General features: G+C 38.6%; 2 protein-coding genes across 2 annotated transcripts; one reads left to right on the forward strand and one right to left on the reverse strand.

Moving 5' to 3' along the window:
• Positions 1-1,069: 1,069 nt before the first annotated feature.
• On the forward strand, positions 1,070-6,381 carry capza1b (capping actin protein of muscle Z-line subunit alpha 1b). Its single transcript, XM_079239591.1, has 10 exons — positions 1,070-1,153; positions 2,493-2,556; positions 2,736-2,787; positions 3,014-3,077; positions 3,162-3,368; positions 3,460-3,539; positions 3,758-3,836; positions 5,464-5,535; positions 5,652-5,714; positions 5,862-6,381. Exons 1-10 carry the CDS (start codon positions 1,115-1,117, stop codon positions 6,000-6,002), a joined length of 861 nt encoding a protein of 286 aa, XP_079095717.1. The 5' UTR covers positions 1,070-1,114; the 3' UTR covers positions 6,003-6,381.
• A 1,353-nt stretch (positions 6,382-7,734) lies between these two features.
• Positions 7,735-20,826, reverse strand: cttnbp2nlb (CTTNBP2 N-terminal like b). The gene is made up of 5 exons (XM_079239785.1): positions 20,741-20,826; positions 18,548-18,655; positions 11,536-11,787; positions 10,913-11,020; positions 7,735-9,678 (listed from the first exon to the last, which is right to left on the reverse strand). The coding sequence occupies exons 1-5, from the start codon at positions 20,744-20,746 to the stop codon at positions 8,389-8,391; spliced, it is 1,764 nt and encodes a 587-aa protein (XP_079095911.1). The 5' UTR covers positions 20,747-20,826; the 3' UTR covers positions 7,735-8,388.
• Between the last annotated feature and the right edge of the window lie 504 nt (positions 20,827-21,330).

Below are 21,330 nucleotides of genomic sequence, written 5' to 3' on the forward strand. Positions count from 1 at the left end.
TATATATATATATATATATATATATATATATATATATGTGTATATATATGTGTATATATATGTATATACATATATATATATATATATATATATATATATATATATATATATATATATATATATATATATATATATATATATATATATATATATATATGTATATACATATATATACACATATATATATATATATGTGTATATATGTATATACATATATATACATATATGTATATATATGTATATATGTATGTATATATATATATATACATATACATACATATATATACATATATATGTATGTATATATATATATATATATATATATATATATATATATATATATATGTATATATATGTATATATATATATATGTATATATATATATATATATATATATGTATATATATGTATATATATATATATGTATATATATATATATATATATATGTATGTATGTATGTATGTATGTATGTATGTATGTATGTATGTATGTATGTATGTCCAATTAGGACCAGTAGTTGACTAATTTTTTTAAGCATCAGCTCATATATGAGTTAAGAAATCTAAATCAAAACAATCAAATACTGATTTAAAAGTGACGTGGTAAAAACAGCAGTGCAATAAATTATTCCGGATTGAATGGAGGAAAGAGGTCAAAAGCTGAGCTCTTTGGAATACAATTGACAAATGGGAGAAGTGCTGGACGAAACATAAAAGGGTAATATCAATACTAAAGAGTAGGACACTGTAACAAATAGAACACTTTACATAATGGCATGACTAGCGTCAGCTTGTATTTGTAGCTAAGATGAAATTATTCAGAGCATTTAAAATGAAAACTTTAAAAATGGTTAAAAGATTCATAGCAGAAAAACCTGTACGCTGAGCTTATTTTATATTAATAATGTATTATTATAAAAATAATATTTAGTTCTCTGGTAAAATCAGGTTAAAAATATAGGGAACGAAAGGGAGATTACTGTCTTCTGTTACACTGCTGACCAGATAACCGCGGTCATGCGCTATGACGTTGTTTGCGAGACGCTTAAAAAACAGTAGAAGAAGAAGAGGCAGACAGTCAGCTGGGTGGTAGGTGGGGTCAAGGAGAGCCAAGATGGCTGACTTTGAGGAACCGCTGTCAGATGAAGAGAAGGTTTGAATACTAAATAATAATCTAATGCACATATATATATTTTTTTTAAATTAATGTAGAAGTGTAAATGATCTATGCCTATGCAGGTTACATATTATATTCTTGAAAAAAATGCCAAGTTTTTGGTTACCAATTGAGAAGATAAACTTGTGTTTTGCGACACATTGGCTAACTAGCCCATGCTAGTGTAATTGTATAGTTTGCTAGTTGTGGTATCGAGTGTTTATTGGTGCTTTGACCGGTGGACATTAGAAAGTTCTTGCTTGTCTAATAAAACTGTTCGCACTTAGATACAAATAGCTGTTGTGCAGCGTCAGGGCTACGATACATAAACTACATTAGGGGACTACGTGCTCCTCTTATGATGTCAGCTAACATTAGGAGCTACTGTTACTTTGCTTTAGATTTCTGGGTCAAACAGATTCAGTTGCAGCTCAGATGCTGCAGTTGGCCTGTAATCAGCAGAGACAGGGCCTCGCAGTGGCTCTCTGAAGGTATTTACAGTTGCACACAATGCCATTTGGAGACAAAGTTTATAGCGGCGACTTTACGCTGCCTCTTTTCCACTAAAGGTGAACGAAAATAAGTCAGGTAGATTTCAAACAAGAGAAGCGACCTTCCTGTCATTAATTCTAGATAATTTGGTGGAAATAAAATGAGGTTTCCAAATCAAATAGAAAAACTTGACGAAATATTTCACGAATAATACAATCCTTGCAAGTTTTTTAAATCGGTTAAAATTATTTTAACTGCTGGATCAGTTTACCATACAAATAACAGCTATTTAAAAAAAAAAAAAAAAAAAAAAAAAAAAAAAGTGTAGTTTGGTCATTAAAAATGATGGAATTGATGTTTCCTAAAAACCACGGTGAGGCTTTGTGACCCAAAGATATCCAGTTTATTATTCTAGATAGTTATAAATACAAGTTATTTGCAGTCAAAGCTTTGGGATTGATGATTCATTTAACTCCTGAAGTTTTATGATTAAATTTATTGTTGCTGCTTTAGTTTGATCTTTGTCTGATTCTTAATTGTAACCACATATCTATAGTTGTTTTTTGCATTTAACATAACAAATGTAATCGTTGGGTTATGCAGACTTTACCAAAGGACAAGGGTTGAAACTTAATTCTATGCTTGTCACAGCAAAATTGTTGCAAACTATAATGGCTAATCTGAATAAATAAATCATTTTATTATAAGTTTTGTTTTTCTTTTAGTTTATTTTTGCTCATGATTTTTCATTAATGTTAATCACATATTTTCTTTCAATATCTAGATTATTATTTTCACTATCACCATGATGATTGAATTGGAGACATTAAATTTGCTTCTACAGGTCCGCATAGCTGCCAACTTTGTGACTCATGCACCCCCTGGAGAATTTAATGAAGTCTTCAATGGTGAGAATCATATGTGGCGAGATGATGATGATTAGATTAATGATAATGAATTATCTTAACAACTTGGCTTCTGGCTTTAAATATTTAATCCTTTTGCATCTTCAGAGTACTGACCGAACAATTTTTTTCTTTTTCTTTTTCTTTTTCTTCTTTTTTTAAATTTTTTTATTTCTAATCAGATGTACGACTTCTTCTCAGTAATGACAACCTTCTTAGAGAGGGGGCTTCACAGTAAGTAAGATTTAGTTACCTGATTTAGTTATCTGAAACTCAAATATTTAACAATGGCCCTTTTTTTTAAAACCCCAAACTCTTTATGTGCAGTTAGATTTATAATTTCTTAGGCTATGGTTAACTTAAACATTTATAATAGGCATGAAATGATTTCAAGAAAAACAATGTATTGTATGCATACTATATTATAGTACCAATTTTTTATATCTATATTGTTTTGCAGCTCCTTTGCTCAGTATAATATGGATCAATTTACTCCTGCCAAAATAGAGGGATATGAAGAGCCGGTATGTTTCCTCTTCAAATTTAATTTCTGAAATGCAAAAGCATGAGACAAGATTCCTGAACCACTCTTGTCACTCCTTTTATAGGTCCTGATCACAGAGCATGGTGACTTGGGTCAGGGACGTTTCCTGGACCCCCGTAACAATTTATCGTTCCGCTTTGACCACCTACGAAAAGAGGTCAGTGACGTGCAGCCCTATGAAGGAGAGACAACTCTGAGAATCTGGAGAGATGCCTGTGATACTGCCCTCAGTGCCTATGTCAAAGAGCACTACCCTACTGGAGTCTGCACAGTAAGTTAGAACCCGAAATAAGGTGGAAAAATAGCGATTTAAGCTTCACTTAGTGGATTCCATCCTCACACAAAACGTCTGTGTTATGCAGGTATATGAGAAAATGGTTGATGGTCAGCAAACGATTATAGCTTGCATTGAAGGGCATCAGTTTCAACCCAAAAACTTCTGGTACGGTATTTTTTCTGCAAACTCCTGTTACAAATCGTATTTCATGAAAGGCTTTGCTATTATTGTTTGGTATTATCTATGTTATTATTGTTATTAAGATGCTTAATCTCTATTACAGTAATGAAATAGTAGATTAGATTTTCTCTTTTTCTTTTCTTTCCATGCTTGATATGCTACAGTCTGACAGAAACTTAAAACTTGTGCTTTTTCCTACAAAGGAATGGTCGTTGCAGGTCTGAGTGGAAGCTTACCATTGGTGGGTCCACTGCTCATGTGGTTGGAGTATTGAAAATCCAGGTAAGGATCTGTGTGTGTATCCTTTCAGAGAAGGGCCAAATAATTTCCCCTGGGAAGTATTTTTTTTTTTCCAAACTTCTGCTTTATGACTCCAAAATTCTCCAAAATTGTACAAAACTTCTACTGGGTCTTATGAAAGGGATTATGACACTTTTACTGTATTGATTGATACCACTAATATGCTCATTGTAATAATCAGATTTATTTGCCAAGAAGGGTATCCAAGTTTAAGGTGATGTCTGTATGGTCATTTTTAATTGTTTCACAGTTTGTAGAACAGTTGTATGTTGCATGATAGCACAGTACAAGGAGGAACATTGTGACCAAAAACAAGTCTTGAAATGGGCTATAGGACATCCAACTCTTTTGATGGTAGAAAGCTCTTCTGAAATGCTGGTTAAATTTGTGTGTTTGGAGATTTAAGTATCTGAACCCAACTTCTTTCTGGCTGTACTTTGTTAAATTATGATAAACAGAATATGCTGATTTTATACAAAACAGGTAAAGTGTTTTTTTTTTTTTCTTTTGCCTGGTATCACAGTCACATTTAATTAAAGACAGTAAATAAATTGGAATCCTTCAGGTTTTACTCTCAGGCTCGACGAAACACATGTTAAATTGACAAGAATTTAAGTTCTATTAACTCTATGATTGTGTGGTCATTGCTGTTTGAATTGTCCTTGTTTTGGTTGTCAGGGTTTTGCACTGCAGCCTTATGGTAGAGACCTGGTCTGCCCTTATCTGGGTGGTTATTGTGGTGACAACTTCTTTGGTAATGGGTGGCACAGTTCTTGGTGTGGATGGACCCCTGAATTATTCTTTCTTCACCTGGTTCATTGGTGCCAGGACAACTGCAATCCATCAGGTTTTCAATGTGTCCCTGCTCCAACACACATGACTCAAATTAATGAGTCATTGTTGACTAAAAATATTGGCTGCTCGGTTCATTTAATTGTATTCAGGTGTGTTGAAGCAGGAATACGGTATTTAGAAAACCAGCTGGACTGCAACTCTTGTAGGTTTGGATTGAGTAACCCTGGTTTATACCAATATATATGTCCTTCAAGTTTGTGTATTTTCAAAATTGGTATGACTTAAGTGTGTGTGCTTTGATTTGTTTTGCTATTAACTCAAGTGTGTTATTCCTTGTTTTTAACACCCAAAATGGTTGTTTTTTATCATATAAAGCACATTGTGTTTATAAAGTTTGAGTAGAATTAGTATGTTTTAACTTGTAAATTACACAGTAATTAAAAAAAAAAATATATATTTCTGGGTCTATTTGATTGTACTCGACTTGTAAGCTACCAAAAGGTTGTGATAGTTAAACATAAGGATTATACAAAGGCTGGTATTCACTGCATTTACAAGTGCAGCATCATCTCATAAAATCACATTTTGAATCAGTGTGTGTTTGTTATAAGTGATGTTTTGCATGTAAAATGACTCTTGGAATGTTAGCATTCATTGATGGAAGCTAAAAGTTTAAAATTCATGTTAAAACTGTGCAGTTTGCATAATTTGGAACCATTTGCCCATTAAAAACAGGCTGATATGCTAGTAATGTTGAGAAGAGGCCATCGTCATTGTTTTTAAATACATAAGGAAGTTTTTAATCTGTCTGCAGGTTCACTATTATGAAGATGGGAATGTACAACTGGTTAGCCATAAGGAAATAGAAGATTCAATACCTGTGACTGTAAGTAAAAATGTTTTCTGTTGCCAGTGAATTACCATGTCTACATTGGTTGTGGTTGTATATAAAAGACGCCCCCCATGTTTTCCAGCGGATAATTTTATGTGTGCATTTGACAGAATGAAAGCCAAACAGCTAAGGAGTTCATCGACATTATTGAGAATGCAGAAAATGACTATCAAGTAAGTTATCAGTTGCTGACTTTTTTTGTTTAAAGAGTATAAAAATAGACTTCACTGTTGCATATTTAAGCACAATTATAATAATAATATAAAAAAAGCATTGTATACAAAAACTGACATTGGTTTTTCTTCCTCTCTTACCCTTAGACTGCGATCAGTGAGAACTACCAGACCATGTCTGACACCACCTTTAAGGCCTTGCGTCGCCAGCTGCCTGTCACACGCACGAAGATCGACTGGAATAAGATCTTGAGTTACAAAATTGGCAAGGAGATGCACAATGCTTAGAGGAGGGTTAGGCACTGACCAGGGTGAGACATGCTCCCATGGGCCCACAATCCCTCTCCATACATGTGCAAGGGACTAACCAAAGCATAACTATATCAATATGGGGAAAGGAAGTAATTAAAAAATAAACACACAAAAAAAGTAACAAAAGATTTGCAGACTATTAGGCACAAATATCTGTCTGCTGTAGGGACTGTGCAGTTGTGGAAATGATCATGGTTTTGAGAAAGTAGTTACTTTTGGGTGTGTGAGCTGTGTTGGGACAGTGCAGGGCTGTGCTCGGGACTGCTACTTTAGAATCTCATTCAACCATTTAAGGATTCAAAGGTGTCCATAAGTTCAGGTTGACAATTTCTATTTTTTTTTTTTTTTTGTAAAACTAATGCAAAGCTGTGAGCATGTCACTACTCTCAGTAAACAGGGAAGCACAGAAAACATGTTGCGAGAAGCCAAGCACAACACCTTCTGTCAGGGTTAGACTTTAGAAAAACAGGAATTTTGTCATTGCAATTTCCATGAATAGTGAAACTGGAAATTAGGCACATTAGCGACATCAGGACAGTTTCAGCAAAAAGAATTATCATCTGCCTCAAACTCAGCTTTACTTCACTTACAAGGAACAGAAACTCATTACTAATCGTATGAATAGCATTTAAATGTAGCACAATCCTCAGCATAGCTCTGTTCCTGTTTGTCGGGATCTGTTTGGTCTGAGCGAATGTTGACTTTTCTGTTGACTCGTTTTCTGTTGTGCGCGACTGATATATGGTCTCTCCATCCATGTATGGTCTCTTCACCCATGCAACCTGTGTTCAATGAAATGAGATAAAGCGACCTCTGCACTGCTGCATCCATAATTCATTCTGTTCTTTCTGTGGCAACACCTCCATTGCTGTACAGCTTTTCCTTTTAGGAAAACACTCATATTAAACAAGCTTTATTTGCCAAAATCTCTTTCCTATGGTAAAGAACTCCATCTTCCCACTCATGTATGCAAATGACTATTTTAATATGCTGGTTTTTGTTGGAGGCTTTAAGTACTGCATTCATAACTGTAACAAACTGTATTAATCAATGCCAAGTGAATGCAAAGCAGTCGCCACATGGCAAGATCATATACTGTAAATATAATGTGACTTATGTAAGGCCACGTCATACTTTGTGTCACATAACTTCTAAGTAGGCTGACTTTGTCAGTTACTTGTTACTATACTATGTGCTGTGTTCAACCCTCACAATGTATTACAACTGTGTGCCGATTGGTTATACAACTCAAGACTGTACTGCCCCATTACGTTCAAATAAATGAACTGAACATCTTTGCTAGTTGTTTACTTTCCTTTCTGTTGCATGGACATATTTGCACTTTGTTTTTGTTTTTTTTATGGATATACACTTTCCAGCTGAGATTGTTGACAAGGCATGTCAGAAGAAACAACACTTTAAGGCATGAACAGTTTATTTAAAGCATTAAATGTTGCATGTGTTCATGATATGCTTATTCACTGAAACTATTTCAAAGAAGCAAGGCTTCCCGCAAACAGCATTGTCTACATCCACAGATTTAAAAGGACAGACTAAAATAATAAATTCTTTGGTTTTAAAACCAAAGGTCATGAACATAAAATTCCATTAAAATAATCTCATCTAACAACGAAATACTGTTAAAAAAAAAAAAAATCTGGCATAATTACAAAAACATTTCAAATTTTAGTGTCTATTATGTTCAAAATAATTCATATTTCAATGAATTCTTGTAAAAGGTCATACATTAACTTTTTTTTTGAGAAAAGAAACAAATAAAGGGATTGTGGGGGGTGTTGACACAGTGATCCAGTGCAAAATGTGCTTTCCCTTTTCAAAATAAGACTTCATGATAAGTTTATGGGGACAACAGTACATGCATGTGATATTTATTCATAAGAAGTAATCTGATACTTTCAAATATTTACAGTGTAATGTTTCAGCGAGCCACCTCCATAGATATTGCATAAGTACTCAAAAGGAAAGCATTTAAAATCTACTTCATGTTAAAATAGTGACATTTGCTAAACTCCACGTGATTCAACGCTGCTTCATTTCTTCAAATGTAACTAATCTCTGTCAAGGATGGAAAAACATTCATACTTAAATGATAAAATATTAAGTTTAAAATAATATACTAAATCTTGTTTTTAAAAAAATGTGAATGTATATATTTGTAAATAGCTATTTCCAGTTGTTTTTAGGTTTGTTGTAGAGGTGCAGCAAACACTGCGTCTGTTTGACTCAGCACATCTTTGAAGTATTTTGACTAATATTGGGTGTTATGAAGTCAGTAAAGAAGGGACAGCACAGTAACTGCTGGTTTAGACCTGATTTTGTTGAATTACTGTGCGTCTTGTCATTAGCTGCTAGAGGATAAAACCAGATCTGATTCTTTCGCTGCCTCCGACCCGCTGTTGCTGTGTCCACAACTCCCTGTTAGCTCTGGGAAGAGGGTGGTCCGAGCAGAGTGACTTGGGGAGCCTGGAGTTGGACTCATGCCCGGCCTCTTCGGTGGAATAGGAGGTGGATGGGTCTTCTCTGAGCGAGGAGTGAGAGGGGAACGTATGCCTGGAGATAATGGCCCTGAAGAGGGTGACCTCCCCCCGGGAGGAGATGCTAAGCTGCGGTAGTCTGTGCCAAATGGAGAGTTGCTGATTGGTGCCAGCTTGACACCGGCCTGCTGGCTGGTGAAACGAGACAGCACCTGAGTGACGGTGTTGCGTGCCAGCTGCTTAGCTGTGCTGTGCTCTGGTGGAGGAGGCGTTGAGGAGGTGGTGGGGGAAAGGTCTCTGGGAGAAAGGGGACCACCGTGATGCTGCTGCTCCAGCTCAGCCTGACTGAATTTGTGCCTAGCAGCCTGAAATCGCTGATTGACTCCGGCCTGGTAAGAGGACTGATGGAAGCCTGGACTACCCAGACGCTTAGCCAGAACCGGAGAGGAAATGGGGGAGGAGGAGAGAGAGGATGAAGCAGTGCTGGAAGGAGACTGAGGATGAGGGTGTGGAAGATGGTGAGGAGGTAACTGTGGAGGTGTTCCACCTCCGTTTTCCACCCCGATTTCTCCTCCTCCTCCTCTCGCCTCCTGTGATTGGTCTGCCTCTTTAAGAGTATGAAGGCCATTAACCTTTGGCAATGAGGTGGATTTGGGAGTTACAGTCATCTTTCCATCCGGCTCAGTCTGAACAGAGATGGAGGCCATAATCTTAGACATCGGTTCTTTCCAATCTGTCACATCCTCCTTTCCCTCTTTACATTCTCCTTCAGCCAACCTCCTCCTCAGTTCATCCACCTGTTTCTCCATCTCCTTGTTCCTTTCTTCCTCAGCTTTGAGCCTGGCCTTCATCTGCTCTCGCTCTGCCTCAAACTCAGCCAGCTGCCTCGCAGACTTGACCTCCAGCTGGGCTGCCCTGCTCTTCTCATTCTCAATAATCTCCTGGAGTTTCTCCAGCGCATCGGTCTCTTCTTGCAGCAATGTGTTAAGGTGCGCAACCTTCTGAGCTTCCTCCTGAGCTTTGCTGTTGGCCTTCTGGAGCTCGAGTGTCAGATTTGAGGAGAGCTGCTGCTGCTGGGACAGTGACTCCTCCACCTTGCTCACCACTTGTGCTTGTTCCTTCTCTAACCTCTGCATAGTGTCACGCTCCAACTCCAACTAGAAAGAGAACCACAGAAAACCATTAAAGTGGTCAGTATTTCCATATTTCACCACAAGGAGGCAAAATTGCACGTTTTTTTGTTTGGTTACACTGTGTCCAGCCCCTCTCCATGTGTGTAAAATGCAATGTCTATCTGAAAAGATTTTTGGTTAATTATTTTGTACTGAGCAAATTCAAGCTGTATACTTTAACTGAGTTGGCAGCAGTTGACCTTTCACAATTATTAAACCCTATCTGTCTACAAAAGAGATCGGCAGTGAGAATTCTTTTTCCTTGTCTTTGTGCGCAAGTCAGGTTATTTCATTGAAAAACTTATTCGGAAATTGATTAAATCCAATGGAAAAAAAGTCTTTTTAAAAAGAAAAATGTGGTTTTAATGAATGCCAATATCTTTAGGAAGTTCCCTCTTGTTTTTCCCTCAGCTTTTCTGTTTCTGTTGACACAACTAATAATAACAAAAATGAGGAAAAAAGATTGGACAGTGCATTATGTGTTGTCTTCGTGTCAGAACAAAGAAGCCTGTTTTCACCTGCATTGCTCACTTCCATTGCATGTGTATGGAAAGTTCAGTTTCCCATGAGGTCATTAGAGGGTGACTAAACCTACTTTAAAACTTTGCTGAGTAATAGAAACAAAAGAAAAGGTGATGAAATACAATGTGTGTTTTATGGTTCTGTGCAAAAAAACATAAACAAATTAAAACACCAAAAGCAGGAAAGCCTGAGGAAGACACTGAGGAACCCTTTCTTACATAAGGGCCTTGTGTAGTAGCCGACTGTGTGCTCAGTGTGTGTGTGTGTGTGTGTGTGCCAGCTGACCTTGCATTAGACATGGACATCTATTATCTCAGGTTTCCTGAGGCCATAAAGCCACATAGCTGCTGGACAACTAAACAATGGTCTCTTCCTCATCTGTTTCCCATGGAAAAGTTCTGTGCTTGTACACAATGTGCTTCTACGACTGCCTCTCAGTGTGTATAATTTAAAGTGCAGGACTTTCTCCACCCTACCAAGTTACACATTTGACCTGCACTGATGCATCCATGCTGAATCCCTAGGTTTTAAATCACATCCAGAACAATGAAAACATACAGTGTGTTGGAGGTGGAAGGAGGTGCAGATTCACTGAGTGTGCTCTTGCGCAGTTTTTCTGAGACTTTTTTCTTCATGGAAGTTAAAAACACATTATGCACGATACATGCACACAGCACGTTTCACTACCCGGTCACACCTGTTGCAGTAGTTTATCCCTTTCACGCTGAAGCATGAAGGCAAAGTCAGCACGCCGTGCAGAGTCCTGGGCATAATGCTGTTTCTCCTTCTCCAGATCAGATATCATCTGTTAAAGAGACGGTCGAGTTAAAAAAAAAAAAATGCAACCATGTTAATCGGATAAGAGTATAATGCACACAATTTCCAATAGCTCTCACAATAGCATAAACACCATGTTTTTATTAGGCTTTAAGTAATCAGAAGATGGGGTGGTGGTTGTGGTAAAGCAGAAACATGGGGATGTACCCATGAAATCATCTGTTGATCACAAGGTTTTGACTGCATCATCAACTGAAACTTGATTAATGGAGAGTCTATAACAGCTTTCATAATTCTCATTTGCTCCCTGACTTTAGCTCTGCTGTATTCACATCATTCCTCTAAGCTCTGGGTGTAGCTACTGCTTCTCTGCCTCACTCACCTAGGTCAAGACAGTCACTGAAGAATGGGGAAATATGCTCATTTTTACACACACTCATCAAGGATATTGTACACGTGGGAGCCTCAGTGTGATCAACCTCTTGCAAATCGGATAAGAATTTGGGTGAGCTGACTGTGCATGGGTGTGAATGGTCACTTTACCCTCCTGTGTCTCCTCTCAGCTGCAGCCAGCTGTCCCATCATCCTCTCCTGCATCCTCTTGCAGTGAGTCATGACCAGTTTAAGAACAGCCAGAGGGTTTGGGCCCACTGCCTGGCCCTGCAGATGTGTGTGAGGTTCGGTAAGCGTGTGTTGGCGCTCGGAGACTTCGTTGTCTCGCTGAAGGGCCAGGAATGGATCACTGAGGTCGTACTGTCCGTAGCGCTCCTGGACAAAAGCATCTCTGTGTTCCGCCTGACAGAAAAACATGAACATGTATTACACACTAGCAGTATGTTAGCTAACAGAGAGCTCACATCCTCCCTGCTGACTGAACACAAGGCATTGGGTTATGTAATGGTCGCCAGTATACAGGTTTATTGTAAGAAAATACAAATATCATCGTCACAAACATTCTGCATGTGAGGATACACACTTAGTTCAGGTCGGTGAACATAGTGTAGTGTGCTGTGTGTGCCTGTACGCGTACAGGAAATCTGCTGAGTGATGTTATCGTTAGCATGAGCACAAGCAGATGGTCGTTCCTGTCAACCAAAACACAAAGAGGTGAGACATGACTGTCCAACCCCCCACAAGGGGCAGATGTTAACTCCTCCCCGGGGATGCAGGGGTGAAGGACTGGGTCATTGAATCTCTTTTCCTCTCACACACACACACACACACACACACACACACACACACACACACACACACACACACACACACATACTGGAAAATTGTGTTTAATGAGTGGTTAGATTATAACAAAACTAAAATAGAGTAACTGGATCAACAACCAGATCAAGAGAAACAAAATATCACAGCCAACTGAACTAGCTTCACTTTATCTCATGTTATTCAAGCTAGTTTGAGTGAAACACGATAGGCCCCTCGTTGACCTCACTCCTGGTCGTTGTGTCATCAGGGGGTCTCATTAGCTGCATAACAGCTAGAAGGTTTGAGTTCTGGAGGCATTTTGGGGCCAGTTTAGAGTAATAGTGATGTCAGCTCATGTGACAGAGTTCACTCCACATGCCTTCAGGATACTCGTATACGTCTCCTCATGCAGTCTTCATTGAACGCCCCACTCGACCAGCCCCCGTCTTCCCCCTGTGCAAACTCGCCTGATACTACATTCCGGTGCTGGTTCATTGCCATTCCTTTGAAAATACCTCCTTTTACTACTGCATTTCCCTCAACTTCTTTTTCTCTAACACGCACACATATGCACCAAGACACACACACACACACACATCCCAGAGGGTTTCAGTAAAGACGCCGTATTTCAGGCTTATCCTCTGCCTGACCCGAGTGAAGATATTACAGACCCTGCGCAAAGACACTACTTCAGTGTCACGAAATGCCATCAGAGCTGACCCAGTGAGACTGTGCATGAGAGTGAGTACTAGAGTATGTGTAGAATATTTCTACCTCGGTTTACTTTTTCAAGAGAATCTGAAAGTGTGTGTGAAACTCTGTGAACATGTTTATGCATGACTGTGTTTTTGTGTTGGCCTTCAGAATAAAGCTGTTAATCTTTTCACCTGGCTGAAGCCAGAACAGCAGTAAATAACTCTTTGAAACAGTCCATTAAGGGCTGGGCTCGCCATATGTGTGTGTGTGTGGGTGTAGAGGCCCAAGCTTAGGCTCTGGTCTCTCGTGGTTTTTCGTCAGGATAGTTCTGATCATAATGACAGGGTGTGCTTTCCTTTATGAGAGGGCACAACAAGCAAACCCTGTCGGCTGCAAAGCTCTCATTCCTGCCAGGCTACTGATGACAAATATCTCATATAGCAAGTCTTGGGAAAGAATACATCATCTGTGAATAAAATGCTTGCGTATTTTTGGAATTCTGAATGTTGTTGCTATTTAAAGCAATGTGCTGGAGCGTGTTGGCTTCTAAGATTCCCACTGGTGTGAGGTGTGAGGAACAACCTGATGCCTTTCACCTGGAAAACCTGTCTGCCAGTCAGTTACCGACAGCCTAAGGGAACAGACATGGCCTCTGTTATCTCAACAGAGCCACAGAGTCCTGTTTCTTCCCGAAGCCTCTGTAATGACACATTGAACTCAGCAGCATGGCTAAAAACATAGCTTTGAATGGCACCAAGAACACATCTCCGATTACAAATGTTCATTAAGTCTTCAATCTGGCTCAACAAATGCTTTGACAAAAGATTTAATTGACATATATATATATACATATATATGGAATAATATGACATTTTACTGTGAATATGTCTCTGAGTTAGTGTGCTTTATCAAGAAAAAGAGTATATTTGACAGTGGTGCATATAGCAGATGACCCACTCTTTACTTTTTGCTCTTTTACAATCTTATTTGTTTAATTTGAAGTAAATGACTTAATATTTAAAGCTTGATTAAAATGGAAATCTTAGATTTGAAAATGTTTTACTCCATTTTCATTGAGAAATCAACACTTTAGCATTAATATACACCAGGACAGTATGAGATGAACAGAGTTTTGATTGAAAGTTATTTTGTGAAGCATAAAAATGGTTTCTGTGTTCTGACTTTCAGTTTTCTTATGACAGAATCTTAAACAGTTTCTACACTTAAAAATATTTACACTAGACCCTAAAATACAATTCTATGTAAGATGAATTACATTTATTTTAAATATCAAAATGGTGAATTAAACAATATTTGTGGATTTATCAGAGTGAGGACAGTGACAGGTTTGGTTACGAGGTTTAAAGAAAGCCTCTGTACTTTAATGTATTCAGCTAATAAAAATGAAAAAGTTATTTTTTTAATATCATTAAAAATGCAAGCAAGTAAAGTTGATACAGTAACTCAAAATATTAAGCACTGATATTACCCCAAGAAGACTGTAAAATGAGACCTGCAATTTGTGCTCAAAGTGGAAACTTTCCTGGATATCATATGGAATGTGCTGTCAGTGGAACCACTAAGATGAAAACACAAGTCTGTAGAATACCACAGCAATCCACATTGCAGTTGTTCTTGTTCAAGTGATCATAGTTTAGTTATGGCTGCATAGTTGACTTAGACAGCAGTTTAAATCAGGAGTGAGGCGAAAAGGAGACTCATTTTTTCTGTGTCGTAACTATTTGGTAAGCCATAAAATATGAGTAATAAATGAAAAAATGTTCCCTTTTTTCACAATATGTGAGAAATCCGGTCACGTCTTACACATTCATTTGAATATTATGTTGCTAAATGTTTAAATCATCAACTTGACATTGATGGGATGATTTGTTGTTTTCTTTTTGAAGTACCCAGGTACCCTAGATATGCCAAGTCAAAAACAATATCTAGAAAATCTGCATGGATGGATGGAAATTCACTAAATGTAAGTGATCGTTACATACAAAACTAACCATGACAGTCATTAAAGGTTGTTTAGCAGCACATGCAGATGGTGCAGACAACTCAGCAATATGGAAAAGAAGTGGAGAAACAGTGTTTTTTCTTTTTTTTTGTTATGTATATGTTTATGGATGTACATTTTTCCCTTTTTTTTCCTAAAGAAACTATACATGGATACAAAAGTATACTACTATACTACTACTACTGTAACTACTATATGTTAACCCTTATATCCATTTATTTCTACACTGATTGATTGCTAAGTTAATCCTAAGGCCTTGCAGACACCCGCTCTCATCGCTGCACCGGGAACACGTCTTTAGACTGCAAATAAAAGCAATGAGACAGAGAAAGAGGCTGAGGAGAGATTTTAGGCCGATGCATTATGACGTGTAATCAACTGTGTGCTAAAGGCTCAAGCCATATCCTCCACACCTACTCACACATTAACCCCAGATGGCACAGAGATAACTGAAAAAGAAGCCAAACAAAAGCCCTCATAGTAATGTTTAACTGCTTTAAAAGTTATAATCAGCAGTCGGTGATGAAACATTAAAGCAGGTGTTGTCAGCCTTTGGACAGGCGCCGCTTTTGGAGCAACATAACAGGCGGTATTCCTGGGGAGAGCAAGGAAGTGCTTTGAAAGATCCTGAATATATGTAAAGAATACATTGACACTTAAGTTCCAACATGGTCAGACCTTAGTGTCTTGCTGTTTTATTTATTTTTTAAATGTGTGTTATTTGTGTTATAAGTATTATTTAAGATACTCTCCTATTCAATGAGCAATGAAAGGTATGAGTCTTGATACCCTTTTTTTCATTCCAAATTTATCTTGGAAAAACAAGTCAGCATCACAAGGAAAACTTTACTTAGTTTATTTCCATCTCAGTAATCAATCCCTGTGTTGATGTTTTAAGCATTGAAAAAGGAAGATATATCTCTGATATATCCCCCCCCCTCATATTTATACAACAAATTTTGACCACATATCCAAAATGGGCAGTGACTCTTGAGTAGTAAATGAATGCAGAGTCTTATCTGAACAACACACCCTTACCAAGCCCTATTGTTTATGGAGTCAGGAAATCACATCAGCCTGCAAAAATAGACAAAACATTTTAGGATTACAGGATATGACATCACATGAACAACAAAAAGGTCCTGTTGTGAATGAACTAACATTTTGACCGAACAAACCTTATCACCTAGGTTAGCAATAACAATAAATTCCATTCTCAAACACCAATATTAGCTACACAAGACCTCGAAAGGCTTTTAAAAAAGGCATGAGAGCCTTTGTTACCACTGACTTCATCCTTTTGTGAGAAAATAATTTTAGAAAAAGCTACTGTGTCACAGTTTGCTTGCTACCGTGTTTGACTTTTATCAGCTCAGTGTTTCAAATGTAATGATTAGGAAACCCAAGAAGAATGGCTTTAGTGAGCATTTCAAGGATAAATGTCTTTTGGACAGATATGTTTCTGTGACTTTAACTGGTAATTCTTTGAGTTACTGGGAAATTCCTCTTTGCTGGATTTAAATCAGGATATTAATAGCATTACCTCTATTTAGCTAAAGACAACTGTCAGCTCGGTAGACATGCCACACCTCTTGGAATGCAGGAGCTGCTTGGTGAAAGTTCTCATGAATCCTCCCTTTTGTAAAACTGCTAATCTATTTCCTTCTGTAAGTAAGTCCTGAGTAATAAGAACTGGAAACGGTACAATCAAGACTCTGTAGAGACAAGTCTCGCGGGTGACGCCATCTGATTATGTTTGGGCAAATCTGCTGATGCAGTTCCAAGTTTAAGAGGTTTCGGGTACAGAAGGGGTTAACAGTAACGGTTGTCCTGAGCAGTCTGAAGGCATCCTAAGTACTTGCTGCTCTAACGTGAAAATATTTCAAGTAGGTAGAGAAGAGGAGAAGATGTGGGAGTCAACTTCTCAATCACACCGCAGCGGACAGAGTGTGCACCTAAAGTGCTGTGGTCAGAGACGTTCGACAAACGTTGCAGATATAGCTTGAGGTGTAAGACAGAGAAAGGCATACATAATAAATACACTTCAAGGGTGCCAGACAGAGCGCAGTATCGGATGCATTAGCCTGTTATTGAGCGCTGACACTCCCCTCTACACAATCTGCCCTAGCATTGACCATTAAGTAATTTGCTATACAGGCCCCCAGCGGGAACAAGGGAAGTCAGTGATTTCAGTCTACAACAGTGCACATCCTCTTCTCAGTAAACACTACACTCTGTGAGAGGCTCAATGGAGACCACCTAAATGTGTATGTCTGTGTGAGTGGGTGGATGGGCGGATGGACAGGACATGGGTCATTCTTAACATGAAAGACCCCCTGTAATGTGGGTGTGTTTGAGTAAGAAAGAGACTCCAGACGACTGTGCATTTGTCCTGACGGGACGACTGGGTGTGTGCATGAAGTTTGTAGTCAAACATGAATGCTTTACTTCTCGGCTGGTGCGGTTGCTATGGCTTTCCTTCAGGCCCTGGAGCTAAAATTCTCCTGTGATTACAGCCTCAATAGCTTTTTAGATAAACTCCACCAACAAGCCTTATCTCTTACAACAAGACGGTCCTAGTTGGCACTTGTCCTTTTCACAGACCCACATTCACTACTTTAGACTGTGAGTCAAGCATTCAGAGCCAGAGCAGTTTTGACCAAACGTGGGACAGCTGCTGTAGTCATGAGTGTGAAAAGCAGCCAGTGGCATGGAGAGAGCTAATTGGACTGGACACACACTGAAAAGCATTGTTGCTGACTGAAAGCTGTGCTCTTTTTTTTCCCTGTACATGAGTGAATGAGACACACAGGAAAGGAAAAAGGGAGGGATTTGAGGAGAAAGTATTCAAGAAGCAGTATTCTAACAGTAAACGTATGTGAAGCTGTTGCTGGGTAATGTCTGAGGAAACGCTTACAATGTACGTTTGGGTGAGTCAAGTTGTTTGGCTCACCTGTGCCTATACAGTAAGCATGACTTTAAAGCAAATGCATCGTTGGATATCTTTATAGCCTTTGTTTAAACACAGATGGACAGGCAAAACAGCTCTTGCAAGGATTTGAAGTATGCACTCGAAGCAACAAGCCACCAAGGCTCCATAGTCACCTATGACTTTTGCAAGGTAGTTGTTTCTTGCATAAGATGAGTGTGTATTATCAGGACACATTTGATACTACATCTTGTAGGAACTATGTGTTTGAGCTAATTCAACACACAATTTGGCCACGTTGACATCTGAATAAAAGTGCGATGTCCAAGTGAGACAAGCAATAACATTGCTGCTCTGTTGCAACAAGGAGGCCTTGGGAGCCAGAATGGCCCCCATGCCATTGTCTTCACATGCTCTGTTTCCTCACGTTCCTGTTTGCACATCCCCTCCCAGTAAGTTCACATTCCTTTTTAAATGAAATAGTATGAAAAATATTTTATTTTCTGGGAGGAAAATTACAATTGTCAGTGTAATGCTGAAACTAGATCTCTTTAGTATTAAATTTTACAATTACTGTGAATTATTTCAGATACAGATGGCAAAAATAATACTCACCTCATGTCATTATTATTTATCTACACACAATCTTTGAGATTTGCTTTGGATGTATACGCGTGTGGGTCTGGTGGGATTCGATGTTTCAAACTCACCCTGAGGGCATGAATGACAACATCCTGGGCCTCAAGTTCTCCCTCCAAGACACTGAGGAGAGTCAACAGCTCTGCTCTGCTCAGAGCCTCCACATTCATCTTCTCCACCTGTTGTAAAAATAAAGAAATGCATGATCACAGAAGCAAGATAAGTAACATTAAATCAGAAGAATAACATTAATAAAGAAACAGAACTACATCTGGGTATAAAAATGGGTTTATAGTGCATAGAGATGGTATCTCTGCATGCTTGTTTGGTAAGTGGTATGACGTTATATATATAATGGCACTGGGGGGTCTATGTGTGGCCTCACTGGGTTGCGCTCAAGGTTATAAACAGGAAGTCCTTTGCATGGCATATCTACACATTCAGTAGCTGAGGGACTGAGGACATGTTGTCTGCTCTGAACAGATACACAAGATCTGCTGCAATTATTCTGTACAGTCTAAATCTCAAGACTGATTGAGCAAATATCTAGACTACAGACCATTCTGCATCGAATTCACTGTAACCTGTGATTTATCAGCTAGGTCTTGTGTGGTCACAGGGCAAGACATAACACATCTCACACAGCTGACATCATCTGTGTGAGAATTACAAAACGCACATCCTAACATTTTTGCTTTAAGCAATGAAGTCAGGTCGGTTTCTTGGAATTTGGCCGGCCCACTCAGTGTTGATTATTTGTTTGATGTTTGACGTCAACAGTAGTCAGTTTTGCCGTTAACACCCAATAGTGTTTTAAAAAATTTCTGGGCAGCCAGAATGAGTTACACGGCTTAACTTTTCATCAAAAACTCTGCTAGAGGGTCAAACACTATTCTTAGAACTTGGTGTGGCGATGCCGTCTGTCACATGCGTCCCAAATCTAAAGCGGATCAGCTGAATTGAGCTCTGATGCCAGCATAGGCCACAGCAAATAACTTCCATTGTTTTCATACTTACTATGTCTTCTGGATAACATTTAGGCTGTGTGTGGAAACACCTCCAATCTTCACTGTGGCATTTGGGTTTTGTCAGTGTTAAAAGTGAAAGCAAACATCCTCGTCTACATTTTCAACAAGTCTGTCCTCCCGTCTTTACTGACATGAAAGTTGACAGTGTTTACTTTCTTACAGAAACCTCGAAGAACATTCTCTGTCCCTCCAAAATTCCTGGGTGCATTCTGTGGCTCACCACAAATTCACAGCAAAGCAGCAGTGTGAATCAGTAGTTAGAGTTTTTATTGGCTACTAACTTGTCATGTATGATGAAACTGGTTCTCAGTCTTGCCCGACCGCAGAAACTTTTCTATTAATGCAGATGTCACTGAGCATTTAAGCTGTTGACCAAACTGTCAACATGTCACCTGATATCCTGGTCTATAAATCAGCTACCATGGAAAATCCTTGCAGCATTCCAGGGATACCCACACCATGGGGATCATCACGAAGGGGTAAATTGCTAAAAACCCACTTTAAAAGCCTGCATGCCTCTAAAGCAGGGCCGCAGTTTGATTGTGAGTGCCAAAAGACAGACAAGAACCAGGCAAATATCCACATGGTTTTGGTATGATGTTACATTTATGCACATAGCCTAAGCAAATAATACTCCCTTTGATACAAAATAAGATCCGAGTTTAAATATTCTAGCTGCAAAACATAGAAAGGATCCGTGTTGATTAACAAGAGAAACTACTCAGGGTGTTCAAAACAATCCATGATGACTGTGCGCGCAGAACAGCCAAGGATCCACCTGCCATTCTGGGCCCTTTGTCTGACACACGGGACCGTCTTATTTTTGCGAGTTGGTGCCATTCACGTTAACTTTTAAGTGCCACAAACCTCACACAAACATCACATTTGCAATCATTTACAGATTGCCTGTAGTGGTAATGGTAAAATCAATACTGGATCATTATAACTGAAGCACTTAGCCTGCATAAAAACCCTTGAATACTTGATAATAGGCCACTCTATCTGTATAAACACGTTTTAATTATAGTGTAATATAAAATCCTGCTTAGATGATAGCTTTAAAGTTTAACTGAAGTAGAAGCTGCAGATATATCGTACAAGTAAATATCACATTGAATAGGAAACGTGCATTTTATCTACTTTTGCATTTTGCTATTTCCACAAATAAGAAAGTCCAAACTGTAGACAGCCCTTCTACAAAGAAGTACACTGCTACAACCCACCGTGTGAACATACCTTCATACGCTTCGGTCTGGTCGCATTAATTGTTCTCCAACCCCAAAATTGAGTCTCAACAACAACATGAATCAAAGCACTCCACTGTCACAAGCGCTCCAGCTCCCAGGCGAGCGTGAACAACAGACGCTCAATGACGAAGCCCGCAGCCAATCAAAGAGGCGTAGTGCAACAATCTGGCCAATGACTGGGGGGTTTATCACTGGGGGCGGGGATTAGGGCGTTCCCCAATGCTAGGGGGTTAAACCTCTTTGTTTCGGACGTCGAACACTACATGTGCCCACTACCGAGTAGTGTGGTGGTGGGGGGAGAATTAATTAAATATTTTTTTCATAAATAAATGTTTAAATAGTTGAAAAAAGTAGATTGTTGCAAAAGCACAAGTTGGACATGGAGGAGAACACCGAAAGAACATTTTCCTAGTATAGAAAACAGTTAAGGAACTTAAAAAAAAAAAAAAATTGTCTGAATATTTCCCTCCTCCCGACCATTCGTAAATTTACTTTGAATATATATTGAACCACTAGTAAAGCAAATTCACCACTATGTGGGATTAGGAAAGCTTCAACCGTGTTTCTCTGTGTTTGAAC

The sequence above is a fragment of the Telmatherina bonti genome (assembly GCF_933228915.1).
Source record: "Telmatherina bonti genome assembly, chromosome: 4".
NCBI lineage: Eukaryota > Metazoa > Chordata > Actinopteri > Atheriniformes > Telmatherinidae > Telmatherina > Telmatherina bonti.